A 14,978-nucleotide genomic window follows, 5' to 3' on the forward strand; every position below is an offset into this window, starting at 1 on the left:
GGGGATGGGCGCTGCGTCGCGAAGGGAATTTTAGAGAGTACAAAAGGAAAGGTCGAGCTGAGGACATTGAGTTCTGAAATAATCGCGAGCCAGCGCGTCCATATGAAAGGTAGGAAACGGTAGACTCGGAGTTGTTGTTGGTAGTTTATTGAGGTCGGCGTTTGCTCCTTACCTCCTCGTCATCGTATTCGTCATTCAACATCGTCATTCCGTATTTATGGATGATGTCGGAGCTCTCACTATCCATCGTCCCCGCTCTGGAGAGGTCTTTCATCTCGATATCGCTACGGATTTCTGGAATGTCTCGGTCAGCGAGACGACTAGTCTTCTCAACCGACTGACGGGGCGGATCCAACATCTGTGTATCTCGTCCGTCATCCTTGACCCACTTCGGAATTCCACCCTCGCGCTCCGGAGATGAATTGGAAGGACTGGGATAGACAGGAGCAGTCTTATCGAGAGTTGGCTGCTCGGTAACAATCTCAGGTTCGGGAATGTCGCGATAGAGCGGTTGGGTGTGGCTGAAGATATTCTCCTCCCGGACGTAGACGATGTGGTAGGGCGTCGCGGGGTGTTGCTCCTCCTGGTCGAAAACTTCCTTCTTCCAATCCGCAATCTCACGGACGCTCTCGTCGTTATATTTTCGCCAGCAGGCGTTGGCATCGTCGAGACCTCGGGAGAAGTCGCGGATATTGATCCAGTAGTGCCCGCCATGGGCTCCACCTCGGTGCATGAAGACAGCAAAGAGACGATATTTGTGTTGTTTGTATGTCTCGTCATCGAACAATTGCTCCAGGCGATTCTCGGCAGCCTTGATACCCTCATCGATTCCATTCTTGTCCTTGCCGAACTCGAGGGCGGTCTGCGTCAGCTTCTGCGAGAGAGCCATTGCTCCTGACGGTATAGACGTAGAGTTGGATCTCGCTCTCTTCAACGCTGGTGGAGATTCCGTCTGCTCGGCGGTGCTTCTGCGCTTGGCTGCATTGTCATCGTTCACCTTGACGCTGTCAGTAACGGTGTCAATTGCGATATTGGTAGGGCCAGATAATTCTTCTGCTTCAAAATATTCGGCGAGTGTGGTGAGGGCATCGGGGAGGGTTTTGAGTGACTCTACGCTCTCTTGGGCCTTGGCCGTTTCCTTGAGTTCTTCAATCTCGTTGCGAAGCTTCCATGACTGTTCGCGCTTCCTCAAGAGGTCTTGATCGTCCGATGCAATGTAACGGTCCAAGTAGAGCGTGTCGACCAGTTCCAACTTGTGTTCAATTTTCTCGGCCCGGTTCGTCTCGTAGTTCATCACGGCGCGAGCAACCGACACTTGAAAGAACGGAGAGGGGTCGTCGATGGCTGCATATCGAGTATACATGACTCGAGTGTGCGAGGGGTCGTGCACGGGTTCAAGACCAAATTCGCCATCCAGCACGTCGTAGATATGCCGGGGACCTTCGTGGAGGTATGCAGTGATTTCAGTCTGGAGCTGGGAATGGTATGCTTTCATTTCGCCAGGTTTGAAGTTCAACATCTTCCAGTAGAAGAGATCCTGGATTGGGTCGCCTGGCTTCTCGAACCCTTGACCGCTCCTTTGCTTGATGGCCCACTGGACTTTGAGATTGATGAATCCCATCACTTCATTGACGTCTTGCTGCTGGGAGGCGGCCTCTGCTTCATGGAACCTCTCCTCGTCAGCGTTGGGGCGAGGTGGGATGGGTGGAGGTCGATTGGGTTTGGGAGGAGCTGCTTCGGTTCTTGTGGTTTTGGGATCGGTTTGTGTTTCGTCAGGAGACTCTTTTCCAGTGGTTGAGCCTTCAGCTGCATTGGATTTTTGTTGGTCGTTGGTTTCGACCAGCGAGGTCGTCTTCTTCGCCACCGAGCCACTAGCGTTCTCTGGTTTGGTCTGTCTATCACCCTCCATCCCAACAGCCTTGTGTTGTTCATCGGGTTTTTCTTGTTCAGCCTCTTCTGCCAGGAGGGCTTCAAGCGTTGCTCCACCCTTCTCTCCCGCCTTCGACTTGGGGCTTGCTTCAGGGAGATCCACATCCATGGCATCGGTATGACGAGGTGCTTTGTCTGACTCGCCAATCAGAGTGTCCTGGTCGCTTTCCTCTTGTGTTGCCGGGATGGTAAGACGGCGCATGAGAGTCGGCGATTGCGGGAGACTAGGGCCTTGAACGGCGAGCCCATCGATTACCCCAAGTCCCACCGGGTGTGCCACGCCGCTGAGAGTTGACCGACGGCGCATTGCCGGACTGCTGGGATGATTGTACTGGGCGCCGGTGAGCAACGTGAGAATCGCAAGGTTTCGTGACGGTTCCACCACTCTGACTTGGGAGGTAGACATCTCCATGAAGAGCTTTTTCAACTCCTTAACGAACGCTCGGCCAAGAGCGACCTCGTTGCTTCCGTACATAGTGCCGTTGATCAATTTACCATTTACATTATCGTCCACGTTTCCAGGGAATGTCAGGATAACATCTCTGAAAGGTCGAATGGAGTACAAAAACTGCAGGACGCTTGCCAGGTAGCAGGTATTGCCGATATTCCTCAAGCCCACGGGATGATCCTTCGGATCGCTTTCGGGGGAGTGTGATTGCAGGTAAGAATACCTTCGCCCACTCGGGAATTTTCGCGCAATGTGTCGGACCAACGATTTGCGGTGGCGCTCGATCTCGTTCCAGTTGAATGGGTTGTCTTGCTGATGGGTGAGTGCATACATATCGATCATTTCCGGATCGATGTACCCGTCACGTTCCTTGATATTGAAGAAGTTGAAGGCTTGGGTGACATCGTCATCGTCGATCTCGGCCGTGACGAATGCCATGAGGGCATCGGAGTGTCGCCGCTCTGCTATGATTTTGAGAGCATGTCGGGCGCGGGTTACCTCTCGATCAGCTTCCCCCTTGCGGTCCTTTCGTATTGTTAGTTCAAGAACAATCAAAATCACGTGGGTGTTTTACGCATATCGTGAGTAGAGGATTATGTGCATTGTTCGCGGCGAAATAGCCAGAAGGTTGGAAGAATAATCAGGAATATGACTTACCTCACTGCTATCTCTGGTCTTCACCTTGGTTTGATACGCCACCTGAATAAACTCATCGCTATAGGAATCATCAGCCTCTAAAAACCGAAGGCAGGCTTCGTAGGTATCCAACAACTCTAAACACCGTGAGCAACAACCTAAGCACAAAGGACTAAAACACATACCATCCGAACTGTCAGAGAGGCATTGAAGGTCAAAGACATGGGCAAGGATCTTTCTCATCTCCCTCATATCCATCCTGGTCCTTTCACCAACGTCTTGGTAGCGAACGTTGTAGTGATTGAGGATTTGTTCTCCCGTGAGGGTGGGGCCTTTCTGAGGATCGATACCGAGACAACGAAAAGCGTTGTCGATAGTCTTGCGATCATATACCCCTCGTGAGTCTGCGAGTGCCACCTCCACGGAAAGGGCTTCACTTCCACGACCTTGGGCAATTCCCCGTAAACAATCAAGGTAATAAGCGTGGTCGAGTTTGTCAAAGAATGACTGCGTTTTCCATGCGAAAAGAATCAAGTTGTCAGAGAAGTCGGCGACGGCACCGAGTGAAGCGTAATGTCTAGGTGAAGTGTAAGCGACACATGCGATGTAAACGAACCCCTAAGTGCGGAAACTCACGGATGGTCTTCCTCGTCGGATCGTGTTGAACGTGTTGCCCTCGCCCCTGGCTTTTTCTCGTCTGAACAAACGTTAGAACGCACACAGCGTTGAGGGTATGCCAACGATTACTCACATCCTGCACAGCTCAGAATGCTCTCTATACTAGAGACTGCATTGACCTTTGTGACAAGCGGATAAATCTCCATTCTTGACGCAACCTCTTCCCTTTCATGAGGTTTACAGTCCCAAAGAACAATGCCGAGTTCCTGATAGACATCCTGCAGGTATGTACGCTTGTCCGGTCTTCTCCATACATCCTCACTGTCAGTAGGAATCGGTGGGATCCACCTCCCAAGCCCATCCGGATGGTCTTCTGCCGTGGGGGTAAACCCAAGTCGATGCAGGAATGTCTGAGTATCCGTTCCAAACAAGGCCAAGAACGTCTTATGGGTGAACGGGATTGTCCTCGGCAACCAGTCCGGATTTAGAGCATTGCCAATATACACCCGAAGGGTGGCAAGAACCATAGCTGGGATCGGTTGTGGTTTTACATCTCTATGCTCCTTCAGAACGGCCCGATGTCTTGCGTCTAGCCGATCTCCGTCCATGAGGAGCCGATAATCCTCAGGCAGAATTGCTGGTGGACGGGACAACACCTTCAGAACCATTTGGCACTGCTCGAACTGGCATATAAAGTCGAAAGTCGAGGAGGACGGCGTTCTCGGATCCGCAGTGAGGTCGGTGGGATCAATATATTCCCCATGCGATATGCCACGGCAAGCGAAATGGTGCAACGGCTCCCCTTTCCCAGTCCCACATGGCTGTCCTACACCTTGACGTTTATGCTGGACAAACAAGTCAAAATGGTATCTGCACCGAGAACATATCGTCGCGACCTTCAGTCTGGTGCCTTCCTCCCATGCGACCGTATCTGTGTTTGGCAGGACGCTTTCATCCGCTTTGAGGATGAGAATATGGGAACAGCTCCCCTGAGGGATCGCTGGTTTCCGAGTACTCGCCTGGGGATCGAATCGGTGGGGCAAAGAAGCCAAAATATTCCGCTCGGCTCGCTCCTCCAACCTTGGATCATAACGGAGAAGATCTTCGAGTATCCGGGGGGAAGTCTTTCCCGCTGTGAGAACATGAGTATATGCGGCCCTGTGGATTGTTTTTTAGATTCGCCTACCGGTACTCATTACAAGGGGTTGCGCCATATCCAATACTTCGAGTAAGCTCACTCGAGGCGATTTACCCAAGATGAACTCGTACTCATACAGGCATAGGCGGGTGACCGCGCTCTCTCCTGAAGGCCACACCCAACAAGGCCCTCACCAGTCACGCCAGCTGATGGTGTGAATGTATATGTCGGGAGGAAGATTTCGGCCAATATCGAGTAAGGGGATGTCCTCCTTCAACAACCACTTCACACAAAGCGTGAAGCTAGTGACAGACTCTTATTTCAATTGCGACGGATTCGGAGAGGAGGTGAGGTATGTGGTAGTATCGGACGGATGTTGGTTCGGGATGACGGTGTCGCAGATTCTAGGTGAGAAATGGAACAAGAAACACTAGACAAGCGGCAGGGTATTCATGAGGATGTGTGTCGTCTCAATGGAGAGAAAAAGAAGAAATGCGACTGAGACCACGATGCGGCAGTGGAGAGTTGTGTCGAATTCGATGGACGCGGAGAGACGGCGGGGGACGGAGCGGAAGGAGCGGAATACTCAACACAACCACGAAGGAATAATATCACCTAGGCAAGTTGATGATCAGCAGAGAATTTCTCATCTATTCGAATGGACTTGAAGTAAACACCACTGTCTTGGAAATGAGGCGCCTAGGCAGAAATGCCGTCTCGGAGGCGGTGACGCGTGCGAATTCGATGTGACGATGGTCACAAGGACGTGCGCAGACGGATGGGGGCAAATGGACAGGATTGCAGCGTCCTTAAGGCAGAAGGAGATTCGACGGGCTCACTTTTAACTACACAACGCTACTAACGGGTCTCTGTTTGTTCTTCTGAGCAACTTGAAGGGTTTTCTAAGCTGCATCCGATATACCAGTCGAGAGGCGCGTCGAGGCGGGGAACAAAGGGATGAGGCTCGCAGCAGATCTACCAGTGGTTCTGCACAGGAAATAATAGGGATCAGAAGCTCAGAGAGGATCGGTTGAGCAAACAACCTTCCATCCCGAGCTGGTTATAGGAAATACAGTCCCATCTACAGTTGGCCCAGTTTGTCCTGCACCTTCAGGCTATCGACACCCGACGTTGAGGCTCATCTGCGTGGATTCTATTGGTAGGGATGAAATCTATTGCTGTATGATACGAACTAGTCTTTATTTGGCGTATATTATGTTTGGTGCGCGATGCTAGTGTGACTAATCAACCCTCACCACCATCAGCTTCAACTTCAGTTGCTCTTCCGTGATACTTGAGCTTGAATGAACCACCTTGCCAATTCCCTCCATTCCTGCCATTCAAGGCCATAATGGCTCCATCAAATCATGGCTCGGACGGCCATTATGAGCCGGAAGATGCGATTGGTGCCACCATCAAAACCACCGCCATAACCTTCGGTGCTGGAGGTCTCCTGGCCGCCGCCCAAACATCCCTTACGAAGCAGAATATCGGCGCGTTCGGTATCTTCACACGATACGGCAACACCGTTGCCATGTTCAGTACGTCGCCTTTCAATTGGAGCCATGAAGCGGCACGGTCAATTGCTAACGGAACGCTCAGCTGTCGGTGGAGCGTCATATCAATTCGTCAAATCCGTCTCCGCCAACCTACGACAGAAGAAAGATCATTGGAACAACGCACTGGGAGGATTCGCTGCTGGTGCTGCTGTCGGTGCTTTCAGTAAGTAGAGCAGGGTTTGTGTAAGCACACTGGCTCATTCTATAAACAGGGAGAACCATCCCCGCCATTATCGGAAGCGCCACCGCTTCCGCAGTCTGGATGGGCGGGTACGAGTATCTGACAGGAGGGAACCTTTTCAATCCACAACCCCTCGGCGAGGCGATCGATCGAGAGGAAGATCAGGTTGAGAAATACAACAAGATCATGAACAATTACCGGAGGCCGATTGAGGAGACGATCTCCGAGCTGGGAGAGGGTAGAGGTACGTTCCACAGGCATCTGGAGGCTGGCCATTGAGCTAATTTCTGCAGGTATCAAAGCTCCCGGGTATGAGGAGCGAAGACGACAGAGGATAAAGGAGCGGTACGGCGTGGACATCGACCCGGTTCCTGTACAATAGATCGCTCAATGAATGGAATATTGGCAGACTCCTGCCGATATGAGAGCCTTTCATGGCCTCACGCTGGGCATTGCTGAATTGCCCGGTTGTACGAGCTGATCGGCCCTAAGCCGAGCCTTTTGGGTGCTGCAGGTAGCGGCCAGGCCTCGGAACATGGCATGGCGTCTTGGGACCTGGCATATGAATTGTACATACAGAGTTAAGAACATGCAGATTCGAAGTCTTGTTCGTGATGCCAAACTACATCGTTGCCATCTTCTTCGGCGAAAGTATACCCAGGATGCAATGTTGTTCGTACTAGCCATTTGTGCCATTCTTTGTAAAGATCCAAATGCAGCTCCTTCTCACGATGAATATTGCAACCAACGCCCTCTACCATCTTAAAACTGTGCATTTATTTCATCCCGGAAGCCTTGCAATGCCTGAAGCGAAACCTATATAATCGCGAATCACTCAAATGCAATAATATTCGCCGGGCATTCGGCGCCAACAGCGGCTGGTTCGCTGATATCGCATATCCGGCCGTTCCCCCACAAAACCGCTGCAAACCGCTGCAAACCGCAAGGATGTGAAGGTGGTGGTCAGGGACGAAGTAGCGTCTCTCACATTTTATATAACTCCAAGCCTTGTATAGCTCACGCGACACTCAATTCAGTTGTACGGGGTTCATTTGTAAATTTTCGACTTTCTAAGGTTGGAAGAGAGAGCGTGCGGTGATCCCACGATATCATTTCACGGCTTTTCTTCCCCTCCACGAGAATGCTGAAGACACTTTAAGAAGCTCTTGACGTTAATCATAAACCTTTGAGACTCATATTTTCTTCAAGTCTGGGGTCATTTGCTCTATGAGCCATTGTTACGTACATGTGCCTGGAGCTGTTTACCTCATACGTCACTGCATGGGGTGCATGGTGGGAGCTGCTGGACTGCGATATAGCACACGACTCATTACTAGAGTGGCATTAACGCCTGATACACCTCCTGGATACCCGGAAGAGTTACTTAGAACCCACCTTAATAACTTATAGAGTCACCCAATTCCCAAACCGGCCTGTGAGTGCCCCCATGTTCCCTTCTATCCACTCCTAGCAGATCCTAACCATTACCAGAGAACCCCCCCAACATCTCGAACATCCCCATCCCCCTTCCAAAATGTCCACCGAACCCACCCAGCCCTCTCTCCCCTCCCCCTCTTCACCTAGCCCCACCCCCACCCCCCTCACCACCACCTTCTACCACCACTTCCACCACCACCTTACCGCCCTCCAATCCCAACTCACCCTCCTTCCCACCCTCCCCCCCACCGAGCGCCCTGACGCCCTCGCCCACCTCCTCGCCGGCGTCGCCCGCCTCCGCCATGAGGTCGCCGACGCCGCATCCTACGTCCCCGCGTACGATCAGCGCACCTACGCCGAAGCGCTGAAGGCGCTGGCGGGGCAGTTGGAAAGGGTGAGGGTGGAAGGGGGGAGGGGCGGTGGGCGGTTTGCGTTCCGAAGGGGGGTGGGGGTGAGGGAGGGGAGGGTGAGCGCGGCGGCGATGGAGCCGAGTCTGCAGAAGGACATAGAAGCGCCGACCGCTCCCTTAGAGCCGCCACCTCCCCCACGGCACAACACCTTCATCACCCTTCCACCCTCCCCCTCCACTGCCCCGCACATCACCACCGCCACCTCCTCCCTCCTCCATTTCCCCGCTCCCCTCTCCTCCCTGCACCTCTCCCACCTCTCCCGCTGCCTCATCCTCATCGGCCCCGTCGCTGGCCCCGTGCACGCCACTCACCTGCGCGACTGCGTGCTCCTCCTGCAGCACGCGGGGCAGCTGCGGTTGCATGATTGGAAGGGGGGGGCTGTGTATTTGCGGTGCGGGTCAAGGCCGATTGTGGAGGATGTGGAAGGGTTGGGGTTTGCGCCCTATCCTGCTGAACTATCAGAACCGGTGAGTGTCCTTGTTTCGTGAAAGAAAGCGGGAGAGAAGAATGCTAATGGGGGAATGGATAGATCGGTGACGATACGACCGCCTCCACACCCGCCCGAGACCTCTGGGACCAAGTCGACGACTTCAAATGGCTGAAAGCCACGCCGAGCCCGAATTGGCGGGTGGTGCCAGAGGGGGAGCGGGTGGGGGTGGAGACGTGGCGGGAGGTGATGCGGGCGGCGGGGGAGGCGAGGGTGGCGGAGGGGTTGGCGTTGGTGGGTTTGGGAAGGGAGGAGTGAAGGGGTTGGCGAGCGAGGAGTGAAGGGGGTTCGATAGACGGGGATATCATGGTCCAAATCAGCAGGCTACGAGCCTATTAATTGAGCGTCACGCATTCATAGCCTTGAGTCCATGATTATAATTTTTGCGGCATAGATCCCATACCGTATGGATAATGGATCGCCACTATACACACACCTGTTCCCTCTCCCTTTTATCACCCTCATCATACCCTCATACCTTGTCCCCTCTGTCATACTCATACAAGAACCCCTAACGCGTCACGCAAGCCCCTCGGCTGCCTGCCATTGCGTCTGGCCCTGCCTCCGCAACAGCTCGCCTCAGTAAGTGTCATAACCCTAATGCCAACCCCGCACATCGCGCACCACTGGCGAGAATAAAAACCGAGGAACTCCGAACCGGATGGTACCCGCGAGAAAGTCTCATGCCGTGACATCTCGGAAGGATGTCAGATAAGACGCATTGATTAGAACGCCGGAATGCAGATGATGATGACTGATGATGGGACGCCGTCCGTCCAGGGAATCGTTCGCGTACGGAAGAATGGAGGGGGGAAGGGTAGGGTATAAACGCTGTTGGATAGGGAGGGGGGGGGGAAGGAGTTGAGGGTGAGGATGTCGGATGGATAGGGCATTCGGTTCGTCCTATTAATGCGCTGTAAAGGTTTTCCATCTCGGGATGTTGTTCGTCGTTCATTTGGAAATCGTCGTGTGTGAGGTCGCTCAGTGAAAGATCGTCCACACTGCAATGTGTCGACCGCCGGACATGATTCGCAGGTTGCAACTGTGCCGAAGGTCGATCAATGCCCCGGCCCCGGATACGCCGCCTGCATCGTCAACCCCGTCGGCACCCCCAACACCGGCACCGCCGTCTTCCCCGCCCCTCCCCCTCCCATTTCCCCCTGCCCCAACCCCACTCCCCCATGATTCCCCACCCCATGATGTCCGCCCCTCAAACCCGCCCCTACCCTCTCCCTCTCCCTCTTCTCCTCATCCATCCTCGCCCTCTCCGCCTTCGTCACGCGCGGCTTCCTCACCGTCGTCCCTCCCCGCGCGCGACTGCCCCGCCCACCACGGCTCCCCGGCCCGGACGTCGGCAGCCCGTCGGCTCGCAGCGCCACCGTGCCGTGCGGATTGGCCGGCGGTGCGTTGATCGGGAGCGAGTGCGCGGGCACGCTGCCTGAGCGGGCGGCGCCCGGCGCTGGCGCGATTTGCGCGTGTGCGGCGGCGAGGTCCGCGTGTGTGACGCCATGGGTGTGGGTGGCCGAGCGGCGGCCGCGGCCGCGACCGCGGGTAGAGGGGGGTTTTGAAGTGGAGCCGTCGGCGCTGGGATAGAATATTAGCGATGAGTTTAGAGAGGAGAAGAATAGGTACACACCGCTCGACTTGTTTATCCCCCTCGACGACGAGTGGGCCGGAGTAGACGAAGAAGCCGTCTTTCGCCATGAGCGCCTGCTCCTGCCACGCCATCTCGGTGTCGTCGATGAAGTCGTCGTTACGATCGTAGTCCTCCGTCTTCCGCTTCCGTCGACGGATCAGCCGCCCGTCTTTCCCGACGTAATACAGCTCCGGATCGAGCCCCATCTCCTTGATCATCGGATGCGGCTCGCTTCCTTTCGATTTCTTCGCCGCCTGCCCTTCGAGGCCGCTCATCTCATTCTCTGCTTCGTCAACCGACACCGCCTCCTCGTCGGACAAATCTACGCTCATGTCGTCGCCGCTGCCTTTCGGCTTCTTCGCGTTGATCTCTCGCTCCAGATCCGCACCGGCCGCGGCGATCAGGCGCTTCCGCTCGTTGCGCGCGGCTAAGCGGGGATGCAGGGCGGCGAAGCCGTATTTTTGCTCGACCTCGCGTGCATAGTTGATGGTTACGTTGGTGCGGCCCTTGAGCGGGAAGGTGAGCCAGATGTTGGCGCCGAATTTGCCGTTGGTGCTGGTGCCGTTGGTGGAGGATGGGCCACCGATGGAAGGAAGGAGGCCGGAGCCAGGAAGGGGCGGGGGCGCTTCTTTGGCGCGTGCAGGTTTCGTGGGTGGGGTGGGAGCGTTCGAGGGGGTTGCGGACTTGCTGGGTGGTGCTGTGGTTGCGGGGCGGCTTGAAGGTTGGTCAACTTCCATTTCTGTCGGGAAGTTGGATGGGGGAGGGACGGTGCCGAGGAGAGCGGTGGGAGGCGGCGGGACAAGTGGTTGGTTGATGGTCGATCCATTGCTTTGGATCGGTGCCGGCCGGCTTATCGATGCGTGCGGTGACACGGGAACGGACGGCGCAGACGTCGAACCGATGCGCGATGCATGCGGAGCTGGAGCAACGGGGGGATCGATCAGCGAAGTGATCGAAGGTGATGCGCTCGCTCGATTCACATGTGGATGCGATGGAGAAACCGGAGCGTTCTGGGACGCGGTATTCTCACGAGCGGCACCACGGATCGGGTCGAAGATTTGACCTCGCGATGCCGGTCGAGGGGTGGATGGAGCGGCAATGTGACTGAGGTTCGGATTGGTGTACACGTTTTGATGCGGCTCTCCTCGGGATTGCATCGGAGGCGACGGCATGGAGGAAGCGGAGGGGTGCGGATTCGGCGGTGACTGATGCATGATCACGGGATCATGGACGGGTGATGGACTCCGTGGCATCTGTGGGAACATGAGCGGTGGTCGCGGTTTGCGTTCGGTCCATGAAGGGATGGTGGCCGGTGGAGCTGCAGCTGTAGCTGCAGGCTGTTGCGTTCGTGATAATTCTTTTGCGACGGATTGTTTGGTTGCACGGGGTTTGCGCGGTTTCTTCTCCTTGCTCTTTTCTTTTTCATCGGCGGGTGCAGCGGCCTCTCGCTTTTTTCTGGTTCGTTTAGCCGGTGCAGTAACGGTTGTCAATGCGGATGCAGCGGTATTGGAGGTTGACGTAGCGGAGGTCTTGGCAGTGGCAACATCGTGATTATTTTGGAATTGCGAGTTCATCCCAAAAGCTTCATGGGGATGATGCGACGCGTTGGGTGGCGGGCCGAGTAACGGCGGCGGCGTGAATTGCGGGTTTTCGGGGGTGGGTGGTGCCGAACTCAAAGCCGGAGAGGAACTTTGCTGGTCGACGTCCATTCTGGTGGATTATCGTGGAAGGGATGCAGTCCGGGAATTATCCATGCAACGCTAATCGAATGCGGGAAAAGTCTCGATACGAGTAAATGAGCGAGAAGGAAAAGCCTCAACACCAACAATCGGGTGGTGATGGGGAATCTTGGTGGAGGAACAGGAACGTGTGGTGGCCGAAAGAGGAAATGGCCAGGAACGCTGATTCGCGGGATGGGGGATGGATGACTTGGGGGAGCAGCTGGTGTACAAGGTGTTTCAGATCGGGAAATGCTCCCAAGTTGAAACCAGGAACCTCAACGCGCGCCTGAGTCTCTCTCACACGATCCCCCAGCGCGATAACACGGAGCAAATGGCCTCCACTCAACTCCTCTCTCACCACCTCGAAGAGAACGGAAATCGTATCGGACCGTCGGTGCATGCAGTGCCGGTTAAGTGATGATCTGGTATCGAATACTGAATGCAGAAGGTTGAGGGAATTCGGGTCTGATGAAAGTAGAATCGAAAGCGATGGCGCGGAATGGTTTGGGACGGTTGAAAGTTGAGAAAGGGTAAGTTGGTGATGTTGAGAAGAAAAAAAGGAGGAGAAAGGGAAGAGAGGGAAAGGGAGAAAAGTGGGAGATGTATCGGATATGAAGATGGTGAAGGGAACGAACGAAACGATTGGAACCTCTGGAACAAATTAGGAACAGCAGAGCAAAGCCAGCAAAGGGAAAGCAAAGGGAACGGGAGTGAGGGGGCGTGTGCGGATGGTCAGGCAACATGAGATTAGCAGATTGTATTTACTTGTTCATTCGCATGGAATGGAATGGACTTGGGCCTTGGGGGAGCCAAACTCTATGAACCGTCAATAGAATTACGAGCATCAACACTGCGACCGAGCAGCCAAATCAGCCGACGGAGCGCCTACAGAGCGGGTGGATTTAGGGGGGAACGGGCCAGTATTGGGAACACATCAGCCTCGCACCCGAATCACTAAATGGCCATGAGCATGACCACTGGGCCGACCAGAGCAGCAGGCAACGGGAACTCCAAAAACCTCCACATCACGCAACAGGAACATGAGAGCGGAACGGGGAAGTCCAGCGTTGAGCATCAAAGGGAAATCAGCCGGGGGTAGTGTTAGAACTTCCATCTGATTGGTCCAGACGTCCATTTAACGCATCAATTTCCCAGCCCAGGCAGGTCATACGCTTGTGGCTCAACACCTGTGGCTGGGGTTTCCATTTGGCTTCCTCGGCGCGCCACCCGCAACTGGAGGTGCAGCGCCAGACATCTCACTTGCTTCCCGCCCAATCCCAGCGTTTGGTCGGTTCCCTTCCACCGGGTCGACATCTATTCACTATACTAAATTCTGTTTATCAAGCGTATATGTCGAGATAAGGGTAGAAGCATAGACCGTATCAACCTTCAATCTGACCGTTCAGCCTCTTGAGAGTTGAGAACAGGTATATCGTATCTGTTGTCTAGCTCCCGACTCCTGCTTTGAGTCTGTGACTGCCTGGTGAGTGGTGACTCGCACGCCTGATGCTGAATACAGGGATATAGAGCAGGGATGTTCGGCCAACCTGCGCATCACCGACCAGGGTCCCCACTACTACGTCCCGACCATCATGAAGTCGCAAACCATCTCCACGCACGACTCAAACCCCGGGTTCGTTGACAAGTTTCGAATTGATTGTAGGGTTCCCATCTCATCATTCAAGGCGATGCAGCTGTGAACCCTCTACCGTTGCATCGTTCATCACGGATCTCAGGTAATCGTGATTCCTCGTTCCCATCAGCAAGTCGCACCTGATCCGCCAAGGCTGAAGCCTCCCCAGTCTGGATCAGGCCCGTGCGCAAAGCGGTGGACGCTGGGGAAAGGGCGATGCCCGTCATTGCAGGGTCTTGGCATGGTCTTGGCAGGGTCGCCTCCCCGATCCGGGAACCCGAGCAGTCGATTTGAGATGGGACAAATCACGTGCACATCCCCATCCCGGTCGCTGTTGCCCGATCGGAATTCTTGAGATTTGAGCCTCATATCCATCCTTACCTCCCGGCGCATCAGCAACACCCGAATCACCAATATCCCTGGATTATCGTCAACATGGCCCACGCCTTTCAAATACGCGGTGAACGATTCCATATCCCTCTGGACTCCGATGACGAGGAAGATCCCGTCCCTTCGCCGCCCGTCAAGCAGGCCGTCGGCTTTTCATTCGTGAACGATGTCCTAGAACGTTCGTCAACCACCCCGAAAGCGCCCGCGCCTCCGACGGTCAAGAACGCGGCGGGGTTTCCGGCGCATAGGAAACGGAATCGCACGTCGGCGTTTAAGAAGGCTCGCGGTCATGGTGATGGGACTGCGGCGACGACGCAGTCGACAATACCAGAACGGAGTGATAGGGTGGCGGAGAAGGGAGTTGCAAAACCAGAGAAGATACTGTCGGAGAGAGAGCGGATCGATCGGGATAATCAGCAACGGATAGCGCAGATGTCGCCCGAAGAAATCGAGGCAGAGCGGCGAGAGTTGTTCGCAGGGTTGAGTCCCGCGCTCGTTCAACGACTGCTTCAACGCTCGACGATTGACGACGAACCTCCGCCAGCGCAAGACTTAGAGACAGGTACAGATGACCTAGAAGCGTCAGAGGATCCACCAACGACGTTGCAGGGCAAAAATGTCGCATTCGAAACGAACGACACGATCATTCCGTCTACTCACTCGACAGAACACAATCAAACCGACCCTCCCCACGACCGACCCACTCCGAAACCTCTATCCACACCCACCCCACAACCTCACGATCCAGAAACGAT

General features: G+C 54.8%; 5 protein-coding genes across 5 annotated transcripts in view; 2 read left to right on the plus strand and 3 right to left on the minus strand.

Annotated features, from left to right (window-relative positions):
• Window positions 1-1,975: 1,975 nt before the first annotated feature.
• On the minus strand, window positions 1,976-5,033 carry P152DRAFT_25928 (UCH-domain-containing protein). Its single transcript, XM_033674780.1, has 7 exons — window positions 4,818-5,033; window positions 3,765-4,763; window positions 3,650-3,710; window positions 3,199-3,590; window positions 3,035-3,150; window positions 2,425-2,902; window positions 1,976-2,260 (listed from the first exon to the last, which is right to left on the minus strand). Exons 1-7 carry the CDS (start codon window positions 4,843-4,845, stop codon window positions 2,154-2,156), a joined length of 2,181 nt encoding a protein of 726 aa, XP_033539289.1. The 5' UTR covers window positions 4,846-5,033; the 3' UTR covers window positions 1,976-2,153.
• Window positions 5,034-6,062: 1,029 nt separating this feature from the next.
• P152DRAFT_454233 (NADH-ubiquinone oxidoreductase 213 kDa subunit) lies at window positions 6,063-7,162 on the plus strand. The gene is made up of 4 exons (XM_033678556.1): window positions 6,063-6,310; window positions 6,372-6,491; window positions 6,541-6,753; window positions 6,803-7,162. Exons 1-4 carry the CDS (start codon window positions 6,121-6,123, stop codon window positions 6,889-6,891), a joined length of 612 nt encoding a protein of 203 aa, XP_033539290.1. The 5' UTR covers window positions 6,063-6,120; the 3' UTR covers window positions 6,892-7,162.
• A 2,739-nt stretch (window positions 7,163-9,901) lies between these two features.
• Window positions 9,902-12,188, minus strand: P152DRAFT_470058 (uncharacterized protein; the record flags this gene model as incomplete). Its single annotated transcript, XM_033680937.1, has 2 exons — window positions 9,902-10,427; window positions 10,480-12,188. 2 exons carry the CDS (start codon window positions 12,186-12,188, stop codon window positions 9,902-9,904), a joined length of 2,235 nt encoding a protein of 744 aa, XP_033539291.1.
• A 211-nt stretch (window positions 12,189-12,399) lies between these two features.
• Window positions 12,400-13,038, minus strand: P152DRAFT_26017 (uncharacterized protein). The gene has a single exon (XM_033674784.1). It carries the CDS (start codon window positions 12,941-12,943, stop codon window positions 12,611-12,613), a length of 333 nt encoding a protein of 110 aa, XP_033539292.1. The 5' UTR covers window positions 12,944-13,038; the 3' UTR covers window positions 12,400-12,610.
• Window positions 13,039-14,206: 1,168 nt separating this feature from the next.
• Window positions 14,207-14,978, plus strand: part of P152DRAFT_510843 (uncharacterized protein) — a gene marked incomplete at its 3' end in the record, with an annotated part of 1,675 nt that continues 903 nt past the window's right edge. Inside the window, exon 1 of the mRNA XM_033682689.1 lies at window positions 14,207-14,841. Within this exon, the coding sequence (XP_033539293.1) occupies window positions 14,269-14,841 (573 nt within the window). The 5' untranslated portion in view covers window positions 14,207-14,268. The remainder of the gene's footprint in view (window positions 14,842-14,978) is intronic.

Source organism: Eremomyces bilateralis (genome assembly GCF_010015585.1).
Source record: "Eremomyces bilateralis CBS 781.70 unplaced genomic scaffold P152scaffold_1, whole genome shotgun sequence".
Taxonomy (NCBI): Eukaryota; Fungi; Ascomycota; class Dothideomycetes; order Eremomycetales; family Eremomycetaceae; genus Eremomyces; species Eremomyces bilateralis.